At 35.9% G+C, this 16,694-nt stretch overlaps 6 protein-coding genes across 6 annotated transcripts; 3 read left to right on the forward strand and 3 right to left on the reverse strand.

Moving 5' to 3' along the window:
- Nucleotides 1–3,212: 3,212 nt before the first annotated feature.
- HMRA1 (Hmra1p) lies at nt 3,213–3,643 on the forward strand (the record flags this gene model as incomplete). Its single annotated transcript, XM_071050299.1, has 2 exons — nt 3,213–3,317; nt 3,380–3,643. The coding sequence occupies 2 exons, from the start codon at nt 3,213–3,215 to the stop codon at nt 3,641–3,643; spliced, it is 369 nt and encodes a 122-aa protein (XP_070908545.1).
- Nucleotides 3,644–3,838: 195 nt separating this feature from the next.
- RNJ42_00130 (uncharacterized protein) lies at nt 3,839–4,009 on the reverse strand (the record flags this gene model as incomplete). The annotated part of the gene is made up of 1 exon (XM_071050300.1): nt 3,839–4,009. One exon carries the CDS (start codon nt 4,007–4,009, stop codon nt 3,839–3,841), a length of 171 nt encoding a protein of 56 aa, XP_070908546.1.
- A 1,053-nt stretch (nt 4,010–5,062) lies between these two features.
- On the forward strand, nt 5,063–6,904 carry MDL1 (ATP-binding cassette permease MDL1; the record flags this gene model as incomplete). Its single annotated transcript, XM_071050301.1, has 1 exon — nt 5,063–6,904. One exon carries the CDS (start codon nt 5,063–5,065, stop codon nt 6,902–6,904), a length of 1,842 nt encoding a protein of 613 aa, XP_070908547.1.
- Nucleotides 6,905–7,524: 620 nt separating this feature from the next.
- OCA4 (Oca4p) lies at nt 7,525–8,631 on the forward strand (the record flags this gene model as incomplete). The annotated part of the gene is made up of 1 exon (XM_071050302.1): nt 7,525–8,631. One exon carries the CDS (start codon nt 7,525–7,527, stop codon nt 8,629–8,631), a length of 1,107 nt encoding a protein of 368 aa, XP_070908548.1.
- A 141-nt stretch (nt 8,632–8,772) lies between these two features.
- CDC50 (aminophospholipid translocase regulatory protein CDC50) lies at nt 8,773–9,954 on the reverse strand (the record flags this gene model as incomplete). Its single annotated transcript, XM_071050303.1, has 1 exon — nt 8,773–9,954. One exon carries the CDS (start codon nt 9,952–9,954, stop codon nt 8,773–8,775), a length of 1,182 nt encoding a protein of 393 aa, XP_070908549.1.
- A 517-nt stretch (nt 9,955–10,471) lies between these two features.
- On the reverse strand, nt 10,472–16,681 carry CDC39 (CCR4-NOT core subunit CDC39; the record flags this gene model as incomplete). The annotated part of the gene is made up of 1 exon (XM_071050304.1): nt 10,472–16,681. The coding sequence occupies one exon, from the start codon at nt 16,679–16,681 to the stop codon at nt 10,472–10,474; it is 6,210 nt and encodes a 2,069-aa protein (XP_070908550.1).
- Between the last annotated feature and the right edge of the window lie 13 nt (nt 16,682–16,694).

Genomic DNA, 16,694 nt, shown 5'->3' on the forward strand with positions numbered 1-16,694 from the left:
GTGAGGAATTGGACGTCGCTCACCAGAGTAGGGAAGAATGAGATGAAGTCAGTCTCAGAGTAAACACCCTTGGTCACGATGGTAGTGTAAGGTTTGGTTCGGAATAGTTTTGGCTCAAGGTGTTATATGAGGTATTCCCAGTATGAAGTTTTCCATTAGAGTCAAAGGTAGAATAAAAGGATATAATGTCGGCCTCCGAGGTGTTACTGTTGGTTATAGTAGTGAAGTATGGGTTTGGTTGGAGTAGTTATCAGAATTGAATAGGTAGGTGGTGTTACTGGTGTGAATCATGCCATTGGAGTTTACTGTTGTGAAAAAGTAGATAACCTCGGTTGACGGAGTACTGCCTTTGGTTACAACTGTGATATATGGACTTGGCTTGGAATATCCTGAATCGACAAAATAAGTGGCATTACCGGTGCCTACAGTAGGGAAGAAGGATACCACGTCAGTCTCTACGGAACTGTCCATAGTAAAAACAGTAGTGTATGGACTTGGTGCAGAGTATTTGCCAGTAACCATGATGTAAGTGCTATTGCCAGTATGGGTAATGCCATCAATTCCTACAGAAGGGAAAAAGGAGACAAGATCTGTCTCTGATTAATTGCCGTGCCGTGGTTGTATATAGATTTGGTTGAAAATATGTAGCAGTTGCAATTAGAGTCAGTTCTTCATTAATTATAGCCCCAGATTATGGGGTGTTTCTTAGATATTTTGTTGACAACGTCTTCGTGTAACTGTGATTCCCAGGAATGTATGACGTTGAAGTGAGAAAAACAGAGGGAAGGTACACATCCTTTTTTGGAATATATGAAGGTCCAACAGGATTATAAAACGAATCAACAGGATATTGTACATGGTTTAAAATGGATGAAGAAGAAGGACAAGGTACATCAATGGAAGATGTTGTCTTAGCGAGAGGTATTTTATTAGAATCCTTTTTGATGGTGTTAAACTCGGTACTGTAGGGCAGTGTCTTTATACCAGTAACACACCTGGTTACATATTCTATATTACCAGGACAACCTTGCGTAGTGTCCTCGATTTGATACAAATACGGTTCCATGTTTCTTACTAGTGTGTTTGGATTCACATTTGTTGTAAAGTGGAATAGTAATGTTGAATTAGATTCGATGTTAAATAACCGAATGGGATAATACGCATCTTTGAAGAGGTACACACTAAGTGATTTTTGTCAATTTCAGAACCTGGCAATGCCCATGCTTGATAATTTCCAAAACCCTATCAGCTGATTTGTTATACCCACAACGGTCAAAAGAATCTTTAGCGCCGAAGTTCATAAACTATCAGCATCAATTGTGAATGTATGTGTGCCTGATATTAAAGGTTTAAAATAAACATGTAGAAACATTGTAAAGTTAGAAATATCTAGCTCTTTATAGTAGTTCTAAGATGACGGTAAATATCTTTTTACAACTCTAGAAGAAAACTCGCGTTTAATATCAAAGTCTTGATTAGCTGTTACGTTATTAACAGTGGCAATATTGCGATTTATTTGATATCCATAACGAGGGTAGTTCACCTCATTATATGCCGGACCAAGATATTCGCGTGAATCGGCGTTATTATCCTTGCAACTATAACTTTCATGACATTTCAAAAATGGGCTGGGTTTGGGTATTCATATAACTCCAACGTCAACCCTTTTGATTTTGGAGCAACAATGGGAGAACAACCCGGGGATATGGATTCTGACCAAATACAATTGATGCATTTGTTAGAAAATTTAAGTACAATTTTTTCATGATTAAAATATTAAGTTCGTCTTTGATCTTATTAGTCTGCTATTAATGTTTTTGAAAACTATTTCATGATTAACTTAAATTTTTAGATATATATATACCAAATTCTGTATATAGGCATCTGCTCATAATAAAGAACCTTATTTTCAGCATAAAATTTCAGTAAAGAAAAAACAAGTGAAACTACCAATTATTACTGTTAGTAGTATATCAGGTCTCATCTAGCACTAACCGATCACTCCAACTGGAGATTATTATTTGCGGCATAAAACTACATCGTCAATTGCGACACCCATACGTTGTATGCAACTAACAATTTATAGACAACTAATACAAGAAAGGTTACACAGCGGGAATTTTCTGAAGGATTTTAGTAAAAGAAGAAATGAATCTAACTTTCCATACAACAGTCCCTTTCTTAGAAGGAGTGGTTCAATGGTCAATATCGTTTGTTTACTAATTCTAATTTCTAGTTTTCTTATTGATAATACTTTTTATGGAATCGAATCTATATTTTAAGACTGTCATGGCACCTGCTATCATTAATCATACTAGTGGCAATATAATTCACGTTAACTAGATAAAAAGTTTAATTTTTTGAAACCATGGTCACTTTTTAGGAGATCAAGTAACCCCTGGAATTTAATAACTTAATTTTTATAGGGTAGCAGGTGGTTGGCAGGTTATGAAAGGATTAGCTCATAACTAACATTTCACCAAGGTATTAAATCGTATCTTTTCCTTTTAACAAGAACACTGATAACTATTGAAATATTAACTATATATCGAGATTTGCCAATTCAATCACCTCCACTGATGTCTCACCATCTACACTCAAGTTAGGAAACTAAATCATTTCTTTTTAACAATGATTTGTTACTCTTGGATCCAAGGAAATTATATGATAATACATATTGTTACAACATTTGTTTTGTAAAAAATAGTAGTTTCCTCTGTATAAGTTTTTTGCTTTCTCCTTCTGTTTGATACCCAGTTTTTGATCTGCACAGTTGAGAGGTTTGTTTTCTGTGCGAGGGAATGGAGGCTCTTTGGGTCGAGGTATGGTTTGTCGATATGGTTGGAGTACCAGGCTTCGAGTGTGTGGACGTTTTCCTTTGTGAAGCGGTGGCCTCGGTAAGGTTGGGCATACGGATTGGGGGCGCCATTTCTCAGTAGATGGTCTTTGGTGACGACATTGAAGACAACGTCTTTCTCCTGTAGCTTTGACAGAAGCGTAGACAGTCGATAGGTCGTCTTGATCAACCGTATCTCTTGTGAGTCTAATTTGGTTCTCGATAGGGACCTCAGGATATCGGACGACGGCGCCGGGACACAGTTTCTTTTGGGTAAACTGGAACACAATGATATAAGTTGTTTATTAATCTCTTCCAATTTTTCCTTTAAATTCTCTTGATTACTTCATTTTGTATAAAAACCTTCACGCAACCAATGTCCTTACAACATCTAAAAAATATAAGGGAAGATTGTATCAACATCTTAAAGAATACCGAGCAATGCTCGGTATTATTTGAACCTTGTGAGGATTTACAATCGGTAAGTTGTCGATATTTAACTATGAACTATTATAGGACAATCACTAACTTATAGAAAAACAGTACATTAACGGTCTAGAAGTTGACACTGCTTCTAAGGAAACACTTCTCCAAACTGTTTCCTTATTATATCAAGCCAAGAATAGAAGACGTAACATTGATCAGAGAACTAAAGAAGTATTGGAGCGGGTATTTGAACAGAAGCAGTACTTATCAAAGGAAGAAAGAGAGTTAGTTGCTAGAAGGTGTAATCTAACTCCAATCCAAGTTAGAACCTGGGTATGTTATTTTCCAGTATTATTTATCAATTACGAGAGTACTTACTAACATCTACAAAGTTCTCAAATAAAAGACTAAGGACTAAGAAGTGACAAAAAGTAAATATCCGTATTTAGCTATTATCATTAACGGCTTTTAATATACAAACATTGTTTTAAATAATTAGAAATTGGATACATACTTAACTAATATCTGCTTTTCGCAACAGTTTAATTTTGCGAGTGCTCGGTGTGGGTTTGTAAATTATATAATGGCCCAAGCGTCCTCTGCGCCATGACAGAACTTGGAGCAGGCGACGGAGGCGGAGAGCGGGTAGTTGGATATGGCTATTTTGTCGTCTACATACTCATCAGCAAACGAGTCATGACCCCGTGCCATCGCTCCAACAAAAACACAAACACTCTTCTTCTCCATGAGGTAATCCTGTGGTCTAATTACATCAGCTTCAAAACCTTACAAACACGAAAGACGTATTCATTAAAGTAATATAATCGATAGTATTATCCACATATAAGAGAGAACTTATTTAAACACTTGATTCTATCATCACTTTAGGAATAACAAAGATATTTGCTTGCCTAGGAATCAACCTTATACGATTAATTTATGAATCCAGACGTAAACTTTTCGTTCAACAGTAACATATCATAACCGGGTAATACATATATATCTGCAGTTATAGCTGCCATTCAAGGTGTAACAATAGTGTATATATGTGTGTTGGTGTCTCCACCCTCGTCCCTGTGTGTGTGGGTGTGTGTGGGTGGATGTGTGTGTGAATAATGGGCCTTGAATTAAATTACAATTCTATAGACTACGATAATAGCAATTCCTGGGCACTGTTACTTCAAAGAAAATCATCACACTGGATACAAAATGAGGCCATTTAAAACATTAAGTTAACCCCAGACCACAATCCGTGGGCGACGAAGTAAACTTACAATCTAGTTTGTTAGGAATCATATGACGAAGAATTCACAGTAGCAGATCCATTGTTGCCTTCTAGAAGATCAAGTTTAATAAAAGGGTATTCTCCAAGAGCCACCATTCATAACGGGACGGGTACAATATCTTTAAAATGAGTTTCCACTGTCCAGCTCCATACACCCGCCCCAAATCTCCAGGCAGCAACAGAAGGAGATGCCCTTCGATTTTTGTTTTTTCACGGTGAAAAAAAAAAAATTGGCTTTCTGCTTACGTAACGGGGCTATTCGTATAGTGGAAGTGGATCAGCTTGGAGGTTGGGTGCTTTCATTTGCTTATAGAGGGCAAGTTGTTCAAACTAGAGCTCATGAAGGGATGCTAATAGATAGATTGGGATCGAGGGAGTACAATGGGTATATTGGTTGACTGAAAAACGTGACTGCATACTATATTTTTTTTACTAACTTTAGATTAAACGTTGTGTGGGAAACAGAACATAAACTAGTAAATTAGGAATAATAATTACAAAAATATCGACGAGAGATGTTCTTGAGGAGTGGGCCACGGTTGATGATGATGCATGGTCCGATGATGCATCGGTTTGCGTCTACCAGTAGTAAGTCTCCTCGTCTGCAGACTTGGAGGCAGGTGAAGCAATTGTTACAGCTGGCGAAACCGGAGAGGAAATACATTGCAGGGGCGGTTGGTTTAATAGCCATTTCGAGTGCAGTTACTATGACAGTGCCCTCAGTTATTGGTACATTGATAGACCATGTATCGCATCCGGACACTCTGATATATGGCATGACTAAGACCCAATTTTTAGTTGCTCTTGGTGGTGTGTTTATCGTGGGTGCAGCAGCCAATTCGGGTAGAATTGTGATACTGAAAGTAACAGGTGAGAAGCTAGTAGCACGGTTAAGAGCTAGAACGATGAAAGTCGTGATGTCACAGGATGCCACATTCATGGACAAGCATCGTGTAGGTGACTTAATATCGAGACTTTCAGCTGATGCATCTATCGTATCGAAGAGTGTGACCTCGAATTTATCAGACGGTTGTAGAGCTACCTTACAAGGGCTTGTCGGTTTAGGAATGATGAGTTATATATCCTTAAAGCTGACAGCCGTTATGACAATGATGGTTCCACCGTTGGGTATTCTAGCTATGATTTACGGTAGTAAAATTAAGAAAATTTCGAAACAACTACAAGAGAAAGTTGGTGAGCTATCCAAAACCAGTGAGGAACAATTGAATTCGCTAAGAACCGTACAAGCATATGCAGGCGAAAAGAAAGAATTGGCAAGATATTCTTCTGAAGTTAGAAGCGTCTTTAATGTTGGTGTCAAAGAGGCAGTAGTATCAGCTTTATTTTTTGGAAGTGCAGGCTTGATAGGAAATATAGCCATGATGGCTCTATTACTCGTGGGGACATCAGATGCTTCGATCTCAATAGGTGAATTGTCCAGTTTTATGATGTATAGTGTATACACAGGTTCGTCAATATTTGGATTGTCTGGTTTCTATTCTGAATTAATGAAAGGCTGTGGTGCTGCAGAGAGGGTTCTAGAATTGCAAAGCACGAAGCCTAAAATATCACCAACGAAGGGTATAACTCCTCCTGCATCGTTTAGGGGACTACCAGTCATGTTCGATAATGTTAGTTTTAGGTACGGAGAAGGTAAAAAGGTCTTGAATGGATTAAGCTTCAAGATAAATCCTGGTGAACACGTCTGTTTCGTGGGTGCTTCAGGATGCGGTAAGTCAACAATATCTTCTTTATTATTAAGGTATTATAAGGTAAATTCCGGTGCTATTCATATTGGATCATACGATATTTCGGACTTTAACCTAAGAAAGTACCGTAGACAATTGGGTGTTGTCCAACAAGAACCGCTACTTTTCAATGGAACAATATTAGAAAATATATCTTATGGATTGGAAGGTAAAAGTACAGAACAGCTGAGGAATGCGTTGGTAGCTGCCAATTGTGACAAATTTATTGATTCGGCAAAACTAGGTCTTGATACTATGGTCGGACCTAGAGGTGCACAGTTATCTGGTGGCCAAAGACAACGTATTGCACTAGCTCGTGTCTTTTTACAAAACCCTGACATTCTACTTCTAGATGAGGCAACTAGTGCTCTTGATACAAAGAGTGAGGATATAATCAACCACGAACTGCAAAGAAGACAGAGTGAAGGTTTAACCACGATCTCTATTGCACATAGATTATCAACTATTAGTAAGAGTTCTAGGGTCATTGTGATTGAAGACGGGAAAGTTGTTGAAACAGGTACTTTCAAACAATTAAGAGTGGAGCCAAAGAGTGAACTAAATAAACTCTTAAAAGAGGGATTGGAACATAAAGAACATCATGTCTGAGCCCATGATATAAACAAAACAAAAAAAATCAGCGAAAGCAGCCCTGCTCTTTTTATTAGATAGAAATATAATAAATACCTGGGGGAATTCCTGTATCATATAAATCATTTATATTTCTCCAGGTTCAAACATTAACATCTTCGCCGTGGAGAAGCTGGCTCCGCCTTGACGTCAAAGTATAAATGTAAATATATTCCTCTTGTTCTCATACTTATAACGCTCTCTATAAAATACAGAATAATCATTAATCATTATAGTCACTAAATATTTTTTTGTCATGTGGTACTATTTTAATGAATCACTAGGAATTAAAAAAATTCCGAATCCCGCAATTAATGAAATTTGAAATAATTCACTTTCTTTTAAAACGTTTAGTAATTAATAGAAAAAGAATAGCAATGTATATATAGGTGTAGCTTTCATTTGCTTCAGGACAGAGTCCTAGCTGACATTTGCTAAGAGTATCACGGTGATATTATTACCTGCACAGTAATCAAAAAGTAATTACAACACTATATTTAGACGGTTTCCGAGCTTCTAATATACTAATAAATTAAAGACTTCTGAATATATTAGTATTGCAAAAGGGTGTCCATAAATAAAATAAAAAAGTTTTAAGAATGTTAGTGCCCCCAGCTAGTTTTGGTATTGCAGAAGAAGGAATTTATCGTTGTTCTAAGGTAGAAACTTTGAACCTATCCTTTCTAGAGGCATTGAATTTGAAGACTGTGATATTTGTTGGTGGTACAGAGCCTTCAAAGTTCTTCAAGGATTTTTTCACCAGGTCTTCAATTGAATGGAGTGTTATAAAGATGGCGGACTTCTCGTCTGTCGCATCACCACTGAAAAATCACGCAAACCTAGTAACACATAAAGGTATCTCATCACAGACAGAACAAGGAAGTACAACTGATAATAATGAAGTAACTCAAATAAGTAACATAGGCAGGGATAGTGGTGATCGAAAAACGAAGACTACCCCTCAAAAGGAAGAAATAAGTTATCGATTGTCAGATAGTGATGATTTGATGTTGATAAAAAGTAAAAGCTTAAAGACAATCTTTACAAAGCTATTGGATACTGGAAATTACAATACCTTGCTTGTTGACAAAACTTCCCTGGTTGTCGGTTTACTACGAAAGATACAAAAATGGAATATTGCCTCAATTATTAATGAATACAGACTATTTGCAGGAAAAAATAGAAGTTATTTTGCCGAAACATTTCTAGAGATGATAACAATACGTATCGAACAGACAATAGAAGAGAAAACTTTGGATAGCGCCTTTGATGAAATGAATCTTGATGATCGGAAACGGGAACCGGTACTAGAGAAACCACAAAACGTAGAAATAGTCACTGAGCAGGAACTTTGTGATGAACCCGAAGTTCCCCAGAGACTGCTATCGATTATTGATGAAGCGGAAGAGAAAAACAGAATCAAAGACATTCCCCGTCTGGATAATATTCTCATAAGTGATACTTCAACTTCATCATCTAATCTAGGTATCTTTGGTCATCGTTATAGACTTTCTTTCACGCAAAAAGAACAGGGCCAATTTGAATATTATAAACCAGATAATTATAAGGATGAATCTAATGCGATATGTATAATGATACCACAGGAAAAAGATCTGCCGCAATGGTTCAAATTTCAAAGAGATATGTGGGAACAAGATAACATTCCTCAAATCCATCATTTCTACAAAGAACAAATTTACGTCTAATTTTATCGTTTTATGCACTCATAGGATATAAAACTCCAAGTCTAGTATTACATATTCATACCTTTACATAGAGATAAAAAGATAATCTATATTTCTGATGCATTTAACGTGATCTATTTAAGAGCAATTCATTAAAGTGTTCTATAGAATTTCTCGTAAGGCAAGGTCATTGTCATTCGTGCTATTATTTTCTTCATCCTCGAATTTCAGGAAAGAGTGGTCTCCCATTGCTCTTGGTTGAAAGAATAGTTTAACAATAAAGATTAGAGCCATTAAACCTGAAAGACATGATACTATTAAGAATACCACACCTAAAGACATATTTCTCCCACCAATAGCGCTTATTGTAGTCAAAACAAATGATTTTGAACCCCCAAATAATGATGTTGGGTAGTTTAGACCAATTTGCATTATATAGGTACCCTTAGGTAGATGAGTTGTCTCATTTTTCAATGCTAGTTTATAGAATTTTGGTAGAGCAGCTGTTCTCATCCATACTTGGAATTCTTCCCATTCATGAATATCTGGTATGTTATCATCGGTGTAACCATCTGGATATCTCTTTCTCCAATTTGGGGGAGGAACTATCTGTGACGCATTATATTTAGTTTTTTTGAATCGTTTTCTATCAATACCCCATGATATTTTCTTATTGGTCAATTGGAAATCCTCTGTATCATCATCACCTCCGAATAATGTAGGAGTAAAAGTGTCATTAAACATTGAATTTGCAATCAAACCGCAAGGATATACTGCTTTGTCTCCCTCGCCTCTTATAGGTCTACAAGCTGTGGTTAACTCATCTTTCGATAACGGCTTTCCTAACAACTGCTTATAATCAAAAGATTCAACATATCTTCTATGATTTTGATAAAAATTTGTCAATTTATAATATATATACACAGAATTCTTAATTTCATCCGGAATCTCAAATTTCAATTGACAGTAAGGCATGCCGTCATCATTTTCGGGCACTGTCCTCTTCCATTTGGGCCTATTTTCAACTTTATGCTTAAAGTTATAATGCACTAGTTTCTTGGGTATGTCTGTAAAATCTTCTGTGCCGGCATCCTTACCACAGTTGCTATAATTGATCGTTAGATCCTGTACTGTTTTGGCACCTAATATCAGACCTACACCGATAGGCGTGAAAATACAAGCATATAGCAGCAGCAACGGCAGTACACTCTGTGGTGACAGGATTGGTTGCCATGACCTCAATCTTTGCTGCCTAAAAGCGGTATTAGGTGGTCTCTTCGTCTTTCCTTCTTCACCGATGAGTGATTCATTTGGTGTGGGTCCTTTCTTACTAAAAAACCACATTTTTCTAATATGAACTCTTTCAAAAATAATAGATGCAGTGAGTCCCTTATAAATATGAAGCAGTAACTTGATAGAAACATAAGAATCTGATTTATAATAGATATTATTGTGTCCTCTACCATACTCACAGGTTCAGCCTTTTTTAAGTGTATATAACTGAAAGGGAACATTGAAGAGCAGATATATCCGGGTAACTATTTCATGTCCATCTCTTGCGATAATATTACTACATGTCAACTAATCTTATAGATATATTATATATCATCAATACTAGCTTGATGCTATATCTCGTACGTTAGAATATGATAAAGTACTACTAAGAAATATAATAGTTTCATTGTGAATTTTCTATCACACTTCAGTTGTAATTGCATTACTTAGTTATAATGGTCAATCTTTTTATCTATTAGTGTGTACAAATATGGTTATGATTATAATTTTGTAAGACAACATAAAATATATCACTTCGGGTAATGCAGGTACGGTGTGAATATCAATTATGGGGTAATGGATATTCTCAAGCGTTGATAGGATGCTGTTGTAACTGGGCTTCTGTAGAGGCGTTCTCCATCACAACAGCGCCTTCGGAGTGTTTGACTACTTGTCTGAAAATTAACTCAATTTCTGGGATCTTCTTTACGCAGTTAAGTTCCAATAAGTTGATATCCTTGTGGTTCACTAAAGTACGCATCATAACTGTAACACCCCATGCATGTGGTCTGTTGACCACGAGCCTTTCCAGTAGAGCACGTAAGATAATTTCCTGTACGACATCTAGTTGTTCACCCCATTTAGTGGAAGTGAACATTTCTTCAATGACAAAGCTGAACCAATAGGTATGAATATTTGGGTACCTCAGTTGCTCTATAATAGCCTGAATCACTTGATATTTAATTTCCAAGGATCCCTCATGCATTATACTGAACAACAACGTATAATAGGAAGATTTGGTATTGAAAATAGCATTGGAGGACGTCTTCTCATTCTCTAAACCAGCCTCAATACCTGTGTGTAGTACTAGGGCTCTAATAAACTTTTGATTAACCGTGACACATTCATAGCCAACGCAATTTCTCATATATTTCTCATCGTTATGCAGTCCACTCATAATATTTCTCAACAAAGAGTTTGAAGGAATACGCAAGTAGTTATCAACAGGTTTCTTCAGACTACGCAAATCAGCAACAGGATCATAAAATATAGATGGTACAGTTTGACATTCAGGCATATCCTTCATAAAAATCATCTTTTCGAATGGGTTTGGTACAGTCATATTACTTGGAATTGTCGAGAGGATGACATTCTTTAACTGAAAGTAAGTTGGAGGAACAGCATTAATCAATTCATAGTGATTTTCAATCAAAAATTCAGGACAGTCATTTGAAATTCCAAGAATTATACGCAAGGCACCCTTATAAATGACAGAAATAGCATCAGAAACAGAGTTCTTTTTAGTATATTTGTCCAAAAATAATAGCAAATCGATAATCAAAATGATTAAGTTTTTCCAGCCAGCTTTTTCAGGTAAATTCAACATCACTGGCAAGAACATTCTGTGAGATAATAAAGTAACCCATGCAAATGAAAACCCTACAAAGGAAAATGGTTGCAAAGAGTGTAGGTAAGAAGCAAATATGTTGTAAAATTCACCATCAAATTTCTCTAAGTCCTTTCTCAACACGTTCTCTTTTACCTTTAAGAAGCTGTGTGAACGAATTTGTGACCAATCATATAATAGATTTGAGAGCAACCTGAAATAAGGCCTTTCATTAAAAGTAGTATTTTCTTCACAGTGATCCTTTGAAAACACAAGTACCACCACTGTGAAAATCATGTTCAAGTATGTTGCTCTGGAACATTCATCATAGTTCTGGTATATTAGTAGCTTAATAACCAATTTGCTGAGTGCATCAATGGAAATAAATACATCTCCAGTAGGATCACTTTCCTTAAAAGAGAATATAGAAAGTTCTAAAGCAGCTTTAAAGAATTCGATAACATTATCACTGTCAGACAGAATTTTGTTGTTCATCATTTGTTGAATGAATGCAAGTGTAATTTCATCGTTAGATTCAACGCGTTGAAGGAGTTTGACCCACTCAGTAAATACTAGAAAGTACATTTCCTTTTTGGTTATTTTTACGTTACCAGCAACTGGTAATATTTTATTATTTTCATAGTTAGTGAAAAACTCTTTAGCCTCGGGGAGATCTAATTTACTCAAGTAGTTAATAGTGTTGATAAGATCCATTCTCATCAAAATAGGATTATCTGATAAGACAGTGTTCTCCACCAATTTTATGGAAAAGTCTATAGAGTTTTCCATTCCTGAGTTCATGGCTTTAACTAAGACAGTATCTAGTTCGTAAGGATCAATGAGATTGACTTCTAATAGTGACTTGATAACGGCCAAGTTAAATTTTCTGCTATCAAGAGCATACACTAGCCACCAAACGACATCCTTTCTAGCCACCAAGGAAAGAGAACATAGCTTCTCTAACAGCAACGATAGTACTTCACGGCAAAGGGGACTTTCACTGGTAGCGAATAAACTATTTACTACTGCCTGCGCAACCTTTAGAGCTAGTTGATCTTTTTGAACACTTTTTGCAATAAAGGTTAATATTTGGAAAATTATAGCATTAATTTGATTCTTTTCACCTAATTCCTTAATTGTATTTTTGTCAGAATTATCTTTAATAAGAGCCACCAAAGAGTCCATTAAGTGTACTAATATCTTGTGATTTTGTTCCAATTCTGCTTGAACATTATTTACAACATGAGGACTCCTGATAGGCATTTGGCCTTGAGTGGCAGGTACATTAGTTCTAGTATTATTCGGTGGTAGATTTTGTTGAAAATTTTGGTTAGTTTCACTTTGAACTGGCTGTGGAGTGTTCAACTGTGGATTTTGGTTAAGTGTATTGATATTATTCTCAGGGACAGGTGCACCAAATTCTTCGTACAATTTGAATTGCTGAGGAGTGACTCCAGTGTTTTTTATTCCTAGTGGATCTGGTAGAGCAAGGGAATATGGATTAGTGCTTGGGGTAACAAAAGGTTGATCAGATCTTCTTTCTTTATGATAACGACGTATAGCAATTGCTTGAATCATTTGCTCACCTAATTCTTGTGTTGCTTTGTCCATGGCAGCTAACTCAACAAGGTTTAAGGCTAGTCCAATATTGTCATTAATTGCGATGTCTAGGTCTTCCAGAGGATTAGCAGATAGACCCATCATGTTAGGTAGTAATGATTGGGTAGTAGAACGTAAACTTTCTTTCAACGGATCAATGGCAGTAGCCCTGGATAAACTCTTTGCTAATTGCCTAACAATAGTGATTGCGGCAGCCTTTAGCTTATTCTCATCGGCTTCTGTTGCAAAATCCTTCAAAACAATCTTAGTTGTGGTAATAACAGCAATATTGGCTGATTTCTCTACTACAGGACCCAGAACTTCTCTCACTGCTTTCGCGAGAGCAATTTGGAACACCCTCTTGATATCTGGTCTTGTAGTAAATAATGTTGATCCTGATAAAGAAACAAATGGCCCTTCATTTTGATTATAGTTTTCGCCGAAATTAGTTGGTTCCTTTACAGAATTAGTTGTATTTAACATATGTTGTTGCCTCTGCTGATAAATAACCATTTGTTGTTGATGTTGCTGCATCATTGCCATTTGTCTTTGGTGTTCCACTTGCTGTTGTTCAATAGTCACTGAGCCGACATTACCAGTTAGTGTTTCGATGATATCCGAGTTTTCCAAGTAATTAGTTGGTTGGATATCCTTTAAGGAAAGTTTTAAGGTTTTAAATAATACTTCAACCTCAAAAGTTAAACTTAATTTCCAGTTGGCTTTCTCGTTTAGCTCCGCTAAAACACGTAATATTCCCACAGTCCATGGGTTTGGTGGCCTGAAAATTTTTGATTCATTAGCATTTTGCAATATCTTAGTAACAAATGGTACAACAATTTCTAACCGATTTTCCTTATGAGCATCCAATAAAAGCTCTCTGAATGCTATATTTTTATGTTTTATTGGTTTATCTACACCGAGAGTAATGCAACCTAGCCATGTCGATAAGTTTTTTAGATGCTTCTTATCAATACTTTTAGTGTCTTTTATTGACATTAATAGGAATAATTGTTTTAATGTCATGTTAATAACATATTGATGTAATGCTTCCGATTCAACGTTTACCAAAACATCTTTGTAAAGCGTATGGTAATTTGGTTCAGTCTTGGCTCTTTGATTAACTAAATAGTTGGAGAACCATGCATAGTAGTTGGAAGTTAAAATAGTTTTCAAGTCTAAAACTTTATTCTTCAAATTATCGGTTGAAATATTGTTAAGAATAAACAGGACTTTTTCAGTTAAATCCTTAGGAGGTGACTCCTGTTGATATTGATATTTCAGTTCATCTACAGCGAAAAATTTTAGCGGATATAATTCTAGCGGCTGTTTGGAAGTATCATTCCCAGGAGGTTTAGTTACATCGATAGCATGTGCAGCTTCAGATAACGACTGATAAACTTGTGGTTGAGTTTTTAAGTCTGGAACTTCTTGTAATAAATCCTTACAATACTGTGGGAAATCGGGTAATCTGATTCTAAATGCGTAAATAGCTTGTACAGCAAATTTAAACATCTTAGAATCGATACCTTCTTTAGCAAAATTCATTATAATTTTAAAGGCAACATCTAAAACAAAACCACGCAAAAGCTGGAACAGAATCATTGAACCAAAAAGAACAGAAGTAGTAGCTAATGCATCTAATGGATAATCCTTATAAAAGTTCGACTCTGATAATACAGCATGAGTAATACATGCAAACAAGTCTTGATCATGGGCGGCATCGCTATCTCTCAATTTAATCAGCAAATCAATAACATCTTTGATTGCAATTTCACCGCTGTACATTTTTTGTAACTGTAATTGCATTTCTTTCTCAATATCGCTATTTACCGGACCGGTATCTTCACTTGTAAGAATTACATTATCATGATCATACCCGAAATTAATTAATCTTGGAACAGCAATTATCAATGAAAATTGCAATTTTTCGAAAAGTAATTGATCATTGGCATTAAGTGGAATGGTTCTCAAAAAGTTAATCAAAATGTGCAACGATTTTAGATCGAAGCTTTGGGATTTCTTTAGTGGCATATCAGTGTCAGGGATTTTAATTTGAGCGTCCAGATAAGCAATCACCGTATGCGAATTGTTGGAGTCAAGATGCTTATTAATGTAATCTTTGAACCCAGTCCACCCAACTCTGATCGCTCTTGGAAGGAATTTAAATATATCATCGAAAGGAGTATGGTCAATAACAAAGTCTAACTTATTCTCATTCTTTAGAATATTAGCGAAGTCGATCAGCTTAAACTTATTCGTAGTAATAATAGCAGCACTAACTTCAAGTAGTAACTTTTGGTCATTGGCTAAAGATTTAATTATGTCAACCAAAGAGTTAGTTGATTTTTCAAATACTTGCACTACTAAGGCAACCATAATTTCATCAATGGTATTGGTATTTTCTATTAACAAGCTAAAATGTTTCATGTTATTGATTAATGCTAATGTTAGGTATTCTGGAGCAGAGCTGAAATCTTGGAAAAAACATTCCTGGAATGTTGGTAGCATAGAATTGTCAACTAGTTCGTCTCTTTGCAAAAATAATTCCAAATCTAGACTAGAAACACATTTTAGATACATTAGTGAATTCTTAGTATTTTCTACTTTGTTCGAGACCTTTTTGATACCATCAGCTTTTAGTAAGTCAAAACATCCATCTGGAACTGACCATTTATGTAATAGAACAACCAATTGAAGTTTGACAGAAACATGCCAATCACAATTGAAAAACTCATCGATGACTGGTCCGTTATTCAACACTGTGAATAAAGAACTTAAAGATGCTGTGGAAGCCTTGACGGGAGTGCTTAAGAAATATTTTGTTGACATTAAATTAAAGATTCTATTCCAATTAATGGCATCCTTGGCTAGACCAGACAGTGTATCGTGAATATCTTTACCTATGGCAGAGGCTTCTTTAATATTTGAGGGAGAAAACCAAGTACCATTTTCTTGTTGCAATTTATCAAGTTTCTGTAGATTTTGAGACCCTGGAGATAGTACTTCTGATAGTAGGAGGGCAACACAGTCATTTAGACTCTCTCCTTCTAATGCCAAGAAAATGTCTACTAATAATTTAGTGAAATCCGTAGGAGCAGAATCGCTCTGTAAAATATTCCTCAATTGTTCGTTATAGTTCATATTACTTGTTTCTGCTAGCTCTAATTGCTTGTCGATGTTGAAAATACGGGAAAATTGTAATTTCTTTTTCAGCAAAATTTCTTGGTCTATATGGCTCTCAATTGGACCGATATTTGCTTCTTCTAAAAATTCTCTATTCTCAAGAACAGTACTTCTCAATATATCAAGATACCCTTGGTCCTTTAGTGATAACCTCTCTAGTTCCTGACTCAATAAAAGTTTATAAGTAGTAGGATCCAAGTCTTCTCCACTAGCTAATTTCAGTAGTAATCTTTTCAAGAACTCAATTTCAACAACAGGAGAGGAATGTTCAGTAATCTCAATAATCTCACTGTGGTACTCTTCCAAATTCTTAGTGTTTATATCACCTAATATATATATAACACGAGCAATTGCTATTCTATGTCTCTTTTTTTCCTCTTGGAGTATATTCAACTGGCCGGAGGGCATAAAATTATTTCTC

This window comes from Nakaseomyces bracarensis (assembly GCF_045282275.1).
Source record: "Nakaseomyces bracarensis strain CBM3 chromosome Unknown Scaff2_0, whole genome shotgun sequence".
Lineage (NCBI taxonomy): Eukaryota > Fungi > Ascomycota > Saccharomycetes > Saccharomycetales > Saccharomycetaceae > Nakaseomyces > Nakaseomyces bracarensis.